Source organism: Asterias amurensis, chromosome 1 (genome assembly GCF_032118995.1).
Source record: "Asterias amurensis chromosome 1, ASM3211899v1".
NCBI classification, from domain to species: domain Eukaryota; kingdom Metazoa; phylum Echinodermata; class Asteroidea; order Forcipulatida; family Asteriidae; genus Asterias; species Asterias amurensis.
In genome coordinates, this window is record NC_092648.1 from 1,477,839 (window position 1) to 1,491,668 (window position 13,830).

Genomic DNA, 13,830 nt, shown 5'->3' on the forward strand with positions numbered 1-13,830 from the left:
TGCCGTCAAATGTCCACCCAGAACACCCGAATCGTAAAATAATGTGACACTACTCTTTAACTAATGATGGACGATCGCGTCGAGTGAGTGTTTGTTATAAAGACTGGCTGTATATTTAAACATTAATATTAGCAAACTAAATTTCTGACAGTGCGCTAAAAAATAAATAACGAAGGTTCACAAATAAAACTACTTTCACAAAATTACAAGCTTTAACTGATTGTTCCCCCATGGGGTAATTTCACTTCAACTCAAGTAAAAATTCAAACTACTGAGCAAATCCACAATAAATGCGTATAAATGTCTTTATCTTGAAAATGTACAAAAACAACAGAAATATACATACCGCCCGCAAATCGTCTCCTAAAAATCATTTGCGCACGTTTATGGCGAACAACAGAGCGCACCCCTGGTTTGAATGTTTATAATTATTAACTATGTTTTACTTGCTCTGTGTTCTACGAAAGAATTACGCTTTTCATTTATGAACTGTTCACAGTAATTATGCAATTGCACCGTTGTGTGCAGAACACACAATCTAAAATGTGGGTGCAGCCGAAGGGCTCTCAGACGCAGTGCCGGTCGCCACACCGTCAGCCACCTGGTTCGAATCCCGCTGCTTACAAAACAGCTCCCTGATCCCTTTACGGAACGGCTTGTTGGTCATGGTGTAAATGACTGGATTCACGCAGGAATTACCAACCGCTAAGATGACAGTAAGCAGATGGAAAGGGCCACCTATAGTCATTGGAACGCCGAAGTTGAAGAGCAGGAACCAGACTTGGTTTGGAATCCAACATACACCGAATGTGATGACGCAGGCCAGGAGTGTCTTCACCAGGGTTTGGGAGACTCGGAGCTGCCACATCTCACGCTGGTCGCTGTGATTTAAACCCGAAGTGGCTGCAATAAACAGTGAAATCAACATGCACAGTTACTTATTGTTGACCGTTGATTGTAAAAAATTGAAATCCAATTTCAAACCATGAACCCATATCAAAAAAGGACATTATCATGGTCGTTGGTCGGTGGAGAAAGGCGACCAATTAGAGAGTGTCCGACGGTTGCAGGTGTTTACACACCTATACGGCTGGGGGAGTGTGGATGTGGGTGTGGGTTTACCGGAAGAGTGTTCTGTATGTCTTTTATACAATGAAACAATGGACCCCACAAGGGAATTCTTTATAAAAGGGAATAATAGAACAACAATAATATGACCTCAAAAATTAATCTGATTCGTAAGGTTGTGCTGTTTTAACGCTACATGTCGATCCGAGAACAAAATATAATAAAGAGACTTGAAACACTATAATGTGGACTTACACACGTCCACCCACAGTATTTTTAAAGTGTTTAAGAAAATGATTTTCCTATGTGTACAGATCAAAGGAATTTCCACAGAGCGCCTGCAGCAGTAATTTTTTATTTTTATTTATTTTTTATTTTTTTTTTTTTTGGGGGGGGGGGCGCAGAGCTCAAGGTTCTCATGTCAAATTATGCAATCTTTCGCAAAGATTACGTACTTTTTAGTGTTTTATTGTTCTTCTTTCGACGAATTTAGTGTGCATGCGCTGCGTCAAGTAAAGCATGGTTATAGAACACTATTAACCACGTTTTGCTCATTTCCGAAAAAACCCTCAAACGTCAACAAAGTTTATCTTTCACTAACCTGTTCTGGCAGTTAACATCTTCACTTGTCTGTTCAGCTTTGATATAACTTTCACTTGCGCAAGAATCATCACAATGAATGGAGCGAAGAAACTGACAGTGAAAGTGTACAAGCCAAATACTGCCTGAGCTCCCCCGCTCGACCAGCCGTCTCGATGACAACCAATGACTTCATCTTCTTCGGACAAAATCACATGTTGTAACTTCGTAATACCTCCAAGCATCCAACAAACAGCAATAACTGTGTATTTATTTCGTTTAGAGAACACTGTCTTGTATTTGTGAGGGTAGACGATGGCTACATAGCGCTCCAAATTGACCGCAGTCAAACCCAAGACTGACGTCACCGTGAAGAGCCAAAACGGGAATTTGGACTTGTAAAGTCGACACCACACCTCACCTAACAACCCAGGGTTTGGAGTAGGGTTTGGCTTAGGTGCTAGGAAATACGGAATGACCAGAACACAGATCATGAAATCTACAATGGAGAGATGTACTAAGAAATCACTGGTATTAGACCGCAGGGACGGCACACGGAGGAGTACGATGGCAACCAGTAAGTTACCAGTGATACCGAGCACGCTGATCAGGCAGTAGAGAGCTATAACAAATTTGCCAAAACCATCGCCATCTCCCGTTGTTGTTTCTCCATCATTTTGTACTTCCAAAAGGGAAACATCAGATAGGTTAAGCTGCTCCATGAAGAATATTGAGAAAAAGCTCAATTCTGGAGTGATCTGTTAGTGGAGTCTCCCTAAAATCACTATCGATGATAGGGGGTGCCTAAGTGATATACAATTCAGCGGTAGTTTATTCTTCCTGAAAATAATCAGTGAGTTCGTAATAGCAAGCGATACCAACGGTTTGCGAACGGTGGACACTGACTGAATAGTTATTGTGTGACTGTCATGGCTCGAGAAATGATCAATCTTTAAAAGCAAGCGACTGGCTTAAAGGATTTTTCCAGTAAGGCTTTCGATCTATCGAGTCGAGGCCATACTGCATCTCCGGCCTGCCCAGTGATCTTGCGATCAGTCCACCATATGCAAGGACGCAGCTCGTCATCAGTGCTGGCCAAGTCCATCAAGGCGAAACATAAAAAAAAAATACTTTAGTTTAATCAGAAACAAATTTACCAGCGGGATGCAATTTTCCCTTGATGATAGTAAGCATCATAGGCTTAATTTTCGTTCTGTATTGACAAACAATTTAATTTGGAAGTCGTTTTGTCTTCTGTAACCCTGGAGGATCAGTCCCCGTTAACGAAGTCTTTGTCTGTGCTATATTTGTATCTTGGTAAACAAGGCCGTTGGTTGATCAAAGTTAAATAGAAGTGCTGGATATAAAAGCATTTTCATACGGCGACAATGTCTTTTGTCGACACTCGATCCAATAATTTGTTATGGCCATGATCAATAAGACCCAAGTGCATTTTACTTTACTTTATTTCATCTCAAGGCATAACAGAATACAGTTTATACTTATTATGATTTATGCATGTTTAAATATAAAGATCAGAATAATAACATTTGAATAACACCACCTAGAGATGCAGGGGACCCACAAAAAGCAAAGCTTGTCGAGTGCGAATCCCCTGTGAACATAAACAACAATGAAGATACATGATGACAAGAACGATTATAAACAAACAGTATGAAAGCTAAACACAATACATACATACACAAAAATAACGTAACATAATAGTTAGATTAGAGGTGAATTTTAATAGAAAAATGAATGAATATGATAATAAGCTACGCGAGAGTCACAATACGACAAACAATACCAAACGGGTAAATTTCATGAATTCGAATACTTGTTAAGAAGAATCTGTTTAAATTTGGTTTTTAAAGTAGAAATATATATGTCTACGTTATGTCTACGCAGAAAGAATAATCCCAATAAATACACAATCCGAGAAACATTTATCTGTAAGTTTTTTTGTGGAGCGATGTGCTTTTGCTTGCAACGGAAGAGGTTGTTTCTGATGGGGTTTAATGTATCAAAGTATTTCTCTATTGGGCAGTAGAGATGGTCTCAGACACAGTGCCGGTGGCCACACCGTCAGCCACCTGGTTCGAACCTCGCTGCTTACAAAACAGCTCCCTGATCCCTTTACGGAACGGCTTGTTGGTCATTGTGTAAATGACTGGATTCACGCAGGAATTACCAACCGCTAAGATGACAGTGAGCAGGTGAAAAGGGCCACCTGGAGCCATGGGAACGCCGAAGTTGAAGAGCAGGAACCAGACTTGGTTTGGAATCCAACATACACCGAATGTGATGACGCAGGCCAGGAGTGTCTTCACTAGGGTTTGGGAGGCTCGGAGTTGCCACATCTCACGCTGGTCGCTTGGATCCACTCCCAAAGAAGCTGTAGATAAATTAAAACAATTTTTATAACAAAACTGTACAGAATCTTTCCACAGATTCCTTTCACTCTTATTTTAAACACCGACGGTCGTGGGTTTGAATCCAACCTGTGTTGCCTTTGATTTCATTTCGACAGGATTCAGGAAGCAACACCTTTTCACACTACTCGTTACCCCAGGGTTGCCCTTGGGTATCACGGCCATCCTTTTCACACTATGGGCGCTTTTACCCCCGGCCTGTTCTCTGTCTGCCCAGCAAATTGCCATACCCTTGGTAGTAGCCACCCCTGCCCTGGAGTAGGGGTAAACGGTAAAACCTCAGGGTTTCTTGAAACGTGCAACCGGAACCCAGTGGAAGTGGTAGTGGGGTAAAAACAATCCTCGGGGCAGTATCCACGGGGATAGGAGACATGGTGTTTGTTACCCATTAGTGGATCACTGGGGATTTTATTTATGTCCAGATATATTTGTTTCTTTCCTATGTGGCCTAGTTCCCAATGGTTTTGTACACGATTTTTACTATGAGACAATGTTATATTATTACGAACAAATTGAACGATGATAAATATTTTATCATTTCACAATCGCAACACACATAAGTCATGTTATAACTATAATCGTATACAATATGAGATATGGATCAGTATCAATAATGTCATCTCACAGTAGAGTTTTGTCCACGTACTGATTAAAAGTATTTGCGCTGTGGCGTTGCGTTTGAAATGTCTATTCTGAATGTCTTTTTTAGGGATCCCGTCTTAAGGGAGGTGTCAATGGTCAAGTACCGATGGTACTTAAAACGAGGAGTGGTTATTTATTCGCTTGGCCACGATATATATCCTCGAATTTTTTTCTATCTTTTGTTTCTTTAGGGGGCCACTCCGATATCGTGGCTCCCGGGGCTGGGATGGACCTTATCAAGTAATGCCCATCCGCAGTGTAGGACTCAGCGCTCAATATTGTAAATTATGTCTGAACAAATCGAAATTTGGCAAGCCAGTATTTTAGGTACGTAGTTGAAGTCATGGTGGGAAACTAGGAGATCGGACGTGAAATAAACGTTTAGAAATAATTATTCACATTGAAAATTAAGATTTGCATAAAGTGAATAATTAGTCCAAAACGTTTACTACACGCCCGGCGATATCTGCCAACTATACCATGACTTCAAATACGTTCCCAAAATACCCCCTTGCAAAATTTTGGCATGTGTCAGTGTCACAAATTACATATCAAACCATGGACGTACCAAGCCCGAGTTCGGACGAATAAACCACTTCGAAACCGAAAATCGTTATACATCCAGCCCGGGGGCCACGATATAGTGGCTCTCTAAGCAAGCTAAAGACAGATGAAAAACGCCTTTAAATGAATTGGGACTGATTGATAAACTAATGTTTAATTATTTTTTCGTGTAAAGCACCATCGACACCAGCCTCCAAAAAATTTTGAGGATGAAACATTTCAGAATTGTCCCTTGTGTCACAACGTATTTTGTACATCAAAAATAATGCTTTGAGTGTAAAGTTGCACAAGAGAATTTGGCTTTGGGTGCAATATTCTGTTCGAGTTGAATATAAAGTCAGGCTTGCCGGACCAGGAAGCCATGGATTGTTCAGCTACATTGACTCTGCAACACGGAGGTTTCGTCATTGGTAGTTTAAAACTAAAATAAAAGGTCAAGAAGAGGTTGGTACAATATTCTCCTCGCAAGAATTCTGTTGTCACCAAGCAAATCCTAACCTTTTATCCAAATTTATTTGGCGACACTATTCTATTATTTAATATGTACCACCCCTTTCGCAACTGTTAAACGAGTAACTGCCTAAAATTTACACGGCTACAGAAATATCCTTTGAAATTTGTAAAGGTTCACAAATATGAAGTATTTCTTATCAATTAAATGAATAAAACTTAATTAACTCGTGTTTACATAGCAAAAAGGTAATATATTTATTGATTGTTTTAATTAAAGATTAACAAAAAAACATTTATGAAAACATTTACCCGGCCAGCATTATGTAAAACTTTATATGGTTCGTGAAAGTTGTATACAACATTGCAAACTCGTAATATTTCACACAACCTGTGTAATATTTTATTTTGATTTCTGTGGTAAACCATCTCAGATTGCTTTCTCCAGAAGACGATCAGAGCATACTGATCGAAACGTCGAGTTGAAACCAACAGTTCTTTTCAGAGCCACCCACTCATTTAGAGATTATCATTACATGGTGTTACCGCAAACATTGTTTAAATCTCATTTGTGAAATTTATGTTTCCCGTACTGTAGTTTGTAAATTGACAATATGTCAGAAAACAAATTTAATCAGAAGTAATTAAATTAAATAAAACATTGATTTAGGGTTGAACAAAGAAACATTGACTGTAGCAGGATTTGAACGAACGACCCCCGGATTAATGTACCGGCGCTCTGAGCTATCCAGTCTGACCCCTGTGTTGGCCAGCTCCTTATTTTGTCAATATCTTATTGTTCGTGTGCCATTCAGATGCCACACAACCTTCTGGTTTACTATTGATATCTAGATTAAACATTATTAACAAATCATCTCATATGATGAACCACACGACGAAAACTAATATTCTTCGCGCAATTTTGTAAATCATTAATTTGAAATGGTTCATTTCAGACGGTAGTACACGGAGGTCACAGAGACCGTGTCCTATGTTGCCCTTGGTCTGAGGCTTGGTTATCCTTCATCAAGGATCAAATTAAGTTGATTGTACTGTACTATAATATTTTACTATATATCATGCATTATAATAACCTACAAGGTCATTTGTGGTACAATAACAAGCGAGTGTTTCTTTTGTCTCCATTGGAACACTTCTGTGTCCGTTTTCACGAATACTCAGTTTCTAAATGGTGTTTCAAGCTTTCCTTGGTGCGGAAAAAATAAGAAGTAACTTTAAATACCGAATAGTAAACTTGCGGGTACAACCATAATATATAAGATCTTTTTTGAGGGAGTGTTGGTATTGAAAAGAGCCGTTGTGGACTCGACGGTTCGTGCAGTATTCTCCTGCTTTCGAACAGTATTCTCAAAAGTTCGAGACCACACTGTGCAAAACTTCGAGCTAACACTCGCTCAAAAGCGATCGTACATGGTTGTACCTGCTATTTACTTCTATACTCAATGTATAGTTTCTAATTATTCGTACTACCAAATTGTGGCATCGCTGCGTCAAGTAAAGCATAAAGTAAAACAATATTTAGCACTTTTTGCTACTTTGTCTATATCCTCATTAGCCAAAAAAACAAGATTTGGTTTTGGTTTGACCCTTACACCGATGTGTGTAAGCACTAGAGATCAGTACTTTCCAGAGTTCTGTGAAAAAAATCAACAGGCATATTTCTCGAGGGGATTCTAACCCACGACAATACGTTGGTATTTACTAACCTGTTCGAGTAGTTAACATCTTCACTTGTCTGTTGAGCGATGATATAACTTTAAGTTGCGCAAAAAACATCACAATGAATGGAACGAAGAAGTTGAATGTGAAACTGTACAAGCCAAAAGCCGCTTGGGCGCCTCTGTTGGACCAGCCTTTGAAATGACATCCCACTACTTCATCTTCTTCATGAGTAAAGATGAAATAAGATCTTGAAATTGCGGCAAAAATCCAACATCCAGCAATCATGATGTATTTGTTTCGTTTGGTGAAAAGAGTCTTGTATTTGTGTGGGTGGACGATGGCTACATAGCGCTCCAAATTGACCACTGTCAACCCCAAGATTGACGTCATCGTGAAGAACCAGAACAAGAGCTCGGAGGTGTAAACTCGGCACCACACCACACAAAAGAAGCCAGTATTCGTAGAAGGAATAGGTTTAGGTGCTAGGTAATATGGGATGACCAGAACACAGATCATGAAATCTACAATGGCGAGATGCACTAAGAAATCACTGGTATTAGACCGCAGGGACGGCACACGGAGGAGTACGATGGCAACCAGTAAATTACCAGTGATACCAACCACGCAGATCAGAGAGTAGAGAGCTAAGATGAATTTAGAGAAACCATCACTGACGTCTTGTGTTGCATCTCCATCACTTTGTCCTTCTCCAGTAAAGGGAAAGGATCCAACAGAGATATTTGTTTGATCCATCAGTAATATTGGTAGTAGCTGCCCCGTTATGAATGCTATCCCTTAGCTGATAAAGTTGTGTCTTTGGGTCTAGGGTTTACATGGTGCATGTTTATGTCGCGCAATCGTTGATATACATACCAAGCAACACTCATCTGGCCGTACACCGTATCAACGGAAATTGACCGAATATTATATCCATTTATCCTCTAGAGGCTAAATGACTATCCAATTAGTCAGTGAGTGGTGAAAAACAGTGTCTTTTACGCTCCAATTGAGGAGTAATTGTTCCTGTAATGAAAAAAAATGGCCATCGATCGTGAACGATTTTGTCCACACTAATCCATAGAGTGGTTTATTAGCTGACATTAACATAAAAGAAGTGCCTAAATCTATACGTCCACGGTCGATTACAAATCTTGGATGCCTGTTATTGACAAGGCCGGCCGAAAGATGTATATCATTTAAAATCGAATCAAAACTATTCATGTGGAAATAAATTAAATTGCAAAGAAGTGGAGGGGAATAATATGTAGGTCGGAGCAAGGCCTAATTTCATCGAGCTGTTCAATCACGAAAACTAGCTTAGCACGCCGCAATTATGCTTACCGGGAAAAAATGTTGCCGGCCAAACTACCATGTCGACTTGTACAACTTGTGGCTGGTATCCTGCGCAGGAATCTGTTAGGCTGTATGAAATTATTGTTGTAATAGAAGATGCTGACTATTGTGAACATGAATATCTGACGATGTGGTTACCGTACTCATTTACTTGTTTGCATATTTTTAGTCATAAATCGATTTGTTAGGTTACTGTACGGATGTGTGTGTTTGTCTGAGTAGGGAGAAACTGGGGACAAGGCGTCTTCAGACACTTCAACGTAGAGTGGTCTGATCATCCCAGAAGGAATAACTTTTTTTCTTTACTGTCTACTTTTTACCTCAAATCCCTACCTTCTGTGGTAAAACTCGACTGGTCCCCTGACTGATAAAGACATGTACTTGCTTTTCAGAACCAGTGATTTCATTGGATACGATAATTTCATTGGATAAACGTGCAGTGACGTATAGCATTCTGCTTCTATGTTTTAATTGATTGGTCCGAGGTGCCTTTTTGTAGCTGCTCTTGCGGTCGTCTGCATATGGATCTAGGTGAAAGGTGAGGATGACCATGGCAGAGGCCACTCTCTGGTCTTATTCGTGAGACTTGAAGTGTGACGTCAGATGTTTCAGGCTATCTCACCCCCTTCTGCTAGCGCCCTCTTTGTTCACCACCTGCTTTCTCTGTGTTCTTTCATCTATTTCCACTTGATTGCTTTGGTTGCACCAGTGTATCTGTTTCTGCTTGCTGGTTGTCTTAGCCTTTCGAGGAAGAATCTGCTAGGATCAAAACGTCAGACTGTTGTTGTGAATACATAAATATTTAAAGCTGTTTTCTTATTAAACCAGTCACGATGTTCAGGAAACGCGGCCCTCCATACACACGCCCACCAGAGCAAGGACTGGCACAGCCACCCGCCATCGAATCTCATAAAACTCCAATTTAGCGTCACTTGATACAGAGTGATTGCGTTGGAGCGTGTTAACTAAACAATAGGGCGCACGAACGTCAATGTTGCAGGACGAGATGTAGCGACAGAGCAAACAGTCTTGGGTAGACCGGGGCTAGCTGTTACATTACCAGCTGCTGATGGACTGACATGAGCGGTCCAAAAGCGCCGTTCTTCGGCACGTTCGCTCGCGGCAGTTAGTGCTCAAACACGGGAGAAGTCAACATGTAAACCAAACCAGAATAGTCCAGAAGGTAATACATTACCACAGTGACGTAATTAAGAGAGTACTTGTTGGGGTGCATGGAAGGATAAGAAGAGGTGCACGTACCCCAAAAATTTCTGCACCCCCCCCCCCCCCCCGTTGCATCCGTGTTATTTTTTTATTTTTTTTTTTTTTTTTTTTATTTAAATTTTTCGGACAATTTGTTTTTTAAATCAACTACCTAAACTACTACCTACATCAAATATATCAAATAGATACAAATATATCGGTTAAATGCCTTGCATAAAGTGTATCTTCATGAAAATTAAGAGTTTAAATGACCTACTCAATGTATACGTTTGGTTATTACATAAACCTACCACAGCTTTCGTTTTTATAAACCATTAAACGAACATTTCATTTCGAATGTTGTTATGTAAAACAAATTAACCATATGCCCCAAAATTTGAATCTGAGAAACGTTAATGTCAGTTACGTTCCAGATGGTGTATTCCTAATCATGATTGTTACTCCTTCCTGAACATAATCGCTCCATGTTCGACAACACCTCAAAATCGCAACCATCAAGATTTAAAGAAGAAAAAGGTTGACAGTCTATGCTAAGTTCTGAGGTCTCCAATGCTCCTCCCGTTGCAATGGTCAATCAAAATGAATATGGCAACCTTGAACTTGGCTAAAGGCTGATACCTGAAAGCCCAAACCCCCGTATATTGATGGACTGACATGAGCGGTCCAAAGCGCCGTTCTTCAGTTTTTAAAATGGTTTATTTGTGCAAATAAGCCATTCAGGCTTTTACCATACATTCATTGCAGTATTTACATAATTCTATTTACAAATAAGAAAACAAAAAACAAAACTGAGGAAAGTGCAAAACGTTGATGCTGACACTCCAAACGGTGGGCCTTTTTAGAGACGCCTTTGGTCGGTTTTGACACGTGTTACCTCACTCTATGCTTAGCCAGTACCTAATGGAACCTTTGTATAATTCATGGGGTTATTTTGCGAACTTCAGGGCTGGAATACACCGATCAAAGGCCACACGAGCTATATTACTCATTTAGTAGTGTGTCAACCTTGGGGGTAATTGCATAATGGAAGAGACACTGTTGCAGCTCTCTTCAGTTGCATTTTAGATAATGCTTTTAATATAGTTAAATGCCATAATAAGCGTGCGATGACTTTTGATGTATTTCCTTGCAACAAGCTCATGTTTATTGATGAAGCTATGTGCGTGTCAGTACCGAGCAGTTTAGAGCATCGAACTCAACTTTCTCGTGGTTGTATGGTCATCGCGGATGGGGGTTCCCATCCCGGTCATGACACAATGGGTGCGTTCGGTTAGCTTCCCTGGGTCGACCCCGGTCTGCCCCGGTACATTCGATTAGCTTTGACGGGGTTCACCCGGGTCAGCCCCCAGTGCCCTGCTTGTGGAGTGGGTCACTTGGGGTGACCTGATGAGCATGCCGTCACCACGAGAGGGCGAGTGTGATCGTTCGATTAGCTCTTGTCAGGGGCTCACCCGAGTGAGCACCGCGGGGTCGACTCGGGGAAGCTATTAGTAACGAACGCACTCTATAATTGCTTATCTTCACTTAGGGGTATCATTGGGCACCTGCGAGGATAGAGGTTGACATTCCGTCGGTAGCCGGGGCTGTTATATACTCCCAAGGGAGCTTAGAAAGATTAAAGGAATGTAATTATACAATAATACGTGATTTAAAATGCGCTTTAAGAACTAGGAACCTTTAAGTTAAAGGCACTGGACAATATCGGTAACCACTCAAATTAATTGTTAGCATAGAAACTTACTTGTTGACGATCAATGGAGAGCTGAGAGCTGTTGATAGTATAAAACATTGTGATAAACGGCTCTCTCTGAAGTAACGTAGTTTTTGAGAAAGAAGTAATTTCTCACTTAAATATTTGAACTTGATTTCAAGACCTCAGAATTTGATTTTGAGGTCTCGAAATCAAGCATCTGAAAGAACACAATGGCGTTTTTCTTCCATTATCCTCTCGCAACTTCGACGACCAAAAATTGAGCTCAAATTTCCACAGGTTTGTTATTTTATGCATGTTGAGATACCAAATGACAATTACCAATAGTGTCCAGTGTCTTTGGAAGACAGTTGCCTTTAAAATTGCTTGTGTTCAATTTTTAATTAGTTTTTGTTATGTCTAAGCATAGGTCCCTATGCAGCATGACTGTCAGTCAGTGCGTAGAGTTGTTTAACGATCAAAAAATTAACTCCATCAACAGCAACCACGCTAGAAGGCATTAGAGACCGTTCGTTTATTTTAATCCTATTTATTCATAACGCTTCTTATATGTTCAATTTAATTATAAAAAGTTTGCTCTTGTTCATAACCGTTATACCTTGAAGTAAAATGTTTCTCAAAGTGCATTATCCATTATCTGCTGTACAACGTCAGCTTTTATTGCCATTCCATTCCAGGTTAACTACCAAACTACAGACCTTTAAAATGGACAGTGGCTCGGGTATTCCAAAAAGTGCACTATAATAAAAAGTGCCTACAGCCGTAAAGTTTTAAAAATTTAAATTAATGAGTTCACTGCATAATTAATTGGCTTTTAAAAGGGATGCAAACTAGCCAGCCCATAACATACAACAATTTGCCGAGTACAGACGCTATTACTCGGCGCTCAACATGGCAGCAAACTTCACTGTTTTCAGTATTCTTGCAGCTCTCCTTCTTCAGTCGCATTTCCTGATCGTATCTCCCTGCATGTCCTGCATCAGTCCATGGACAAGTTTTGGGAATCATTGCTACCTTCTTGTGGAGGATGCCAAGACCTTTGATGAAGCTGAACAGTACTGTCAGAGTTTGTCACACCTTGGCAGACCATCTCATCTGGCGTCCGTTATGAGCCAAGTGGAACACGACTTCCTCCTCCTGCTTATCAAATCCGTTTACGGAGAAAGTGGCATGGAAACTTGGTTCGGGTACCGCAACGATACATCGAGTGGCTCTCCAACTTGGCGCTTTATTGACGGCAGCCCTTCACAGGGCTACACCAACTGGTATACCGGAGGCCCCAGCGGCGATGGAGACTGCGCTGAGATCCTGGATATCCCCTATAACTTCTTGTGGAATGGCGTGGTTTGTGGCTCATCCCGGGCATCCGTCTGTAAAATACCAGCCAGGTACTAAGCGGAGCTGTGGTTCGCTAAAAACATCCAACAACTTTTAGTTTGAAATCAAGTTTTAAACTCTCTCTACTCAGATTTATGGTTGTACCATGTGTCGTAAGATACCAACCAACTTTTAGAATGTCTTGTGTGATCGTCAAACAATATAACAGTACACACCGAATTGTGGGTTTGAAGAATGAATGCAGCGGCCTCTGGTCTTGACTTTCTATGAAGTTTTTGTTCCAAGGGGCAGGACTTCGCTCGGCCCCAGCGGCCAGACTATCCAGGACCGCTGGGATGGGCTAATCGCTTGAACAGATTCTTGTTCAGGAAGTACGTCATGTATGCAGTGCATAGAAATATGGTGCAGTGTGAGTGTGATGCATGATGGGACTGCGCATTATTAAAACGATGAGCGTGCATGATGCGTTTGCCCATCCCAGCGCCTTTGGTTAAAGCAAGGCGCTGGGGACGAGCGAAGGGCAGGACAAGGAGGTGGTTACAGGCTTCGACAGATGAGAACACTTTAATTTTAGATTGGTGCGAACACTTGAATAAGCCTATTGGGTTATTGTAATATTTTCATATGATATAATTGGTTTGTTTTACATTGCGCCTTCATGCGGCCCTTTAAAGGCAGTGGACACTATTGGTAATTTTCAAAGACTAGCCTTCACAGTTGGTGTATCTCAACATCTTTATTCATAAAATAACCATGCCTGTGAAAATTTGAGCTCAATTGGTCATC

The 13,830-nt window shown here is 40.7% G+C and overlaps 3 protein-coding genes across 3 annotated transcripts; 1 reads left to right on the forward strand and 2 right to left on the reverse strand.

The window, feature by feature from the left end:
• Positions 1-538: 538 nt before the first annotated feature.
• Positions 539-2,369, reverse strand: LOC139940731 (galanin receptor type 1-like). The gene is made up of 2 exons (XM_071937103.1): positions 1,670-2,369; positions 539-903 (listed from the first exon to the last, which is right to left on the reverse strand). Exons 1-2 carry the CDS (start codon positions 2,367-2,369, stop codon positions 539-541), a joined length of 1,065 nt encoding a protein of 354 aa, XP_071793204.1.
• Positions 2,370-3,683: 1,314 nt separating this feature from the next.
• On the reverse strand, positions 3,684-8,171 carry LOC139940771 (galanin receptor type 1-like). Its single transcript, XM_071937153.1, has 2 exons — positions 7,463-8,171; positions 3,684-4,042 (listed from the first exon to the last, which is right to left on the reverse strand). The coding sequence occupies exons 1-2, from the start codon at positions 8,169-8,171 to the stop codon at positions 3,684-3,686; spliced, it is 1,068 nt and encodes a 355-aa protein (XP_071793254.1).
• Positions 8,172-12,597: 4,426 nt separating this feature from the next.
• On the forward strand, positions 12,598-13,101 carry LOC139938584 (echinoidin-like). Its single transcript, XM_071934170.1, has one exon. It carries the CDS (start codon positions 12,598-12,600, stop codon positions 13,099-13,101), a length of 504 nt encoding a protein of 167 aa, XP_071790271.1.
• The last annotated feature ends 729 nt before the right edge of the window (positions 13,102-13,830 follow it).

Coding starts and splice junctions, on each gene's coding strand:
- LOC139940731 (XM_071937103.1), bottom strand. CDS start 2,369: ATGGAGCAGCTTAACCTATCTGATGTTTCCCTTTTGGAAGTACAAAAT. Junction 904..1,669: donor GATGTTAACTGCCAGAACAG/GTTAGTGAAAGA, acceptor TGTTTATTGCAG/CCACTTCGGGTTTAAATCAC.
- LOC139940771 (XM_071937153.1), bottom strand. CDS start 8,171: ATGGATCAAACAAATATCTCTGTTGGATCCTTTCCCTTTACTGGAGAA. Junction 4,043..7,462: donor GATGTTAACTACTCGAACAG/GTTAGTAAATAC, acceptor ATTTATCTACAG/CTTCTTTGGGAGTGGATCCA.
- LOC139938584 (XM_071934170.1), top strand. CDS start 12,598: ATGGCAGCAAACTTCACTGTTTTCAGTATTCTTGCAGCTCTCCTTCTT.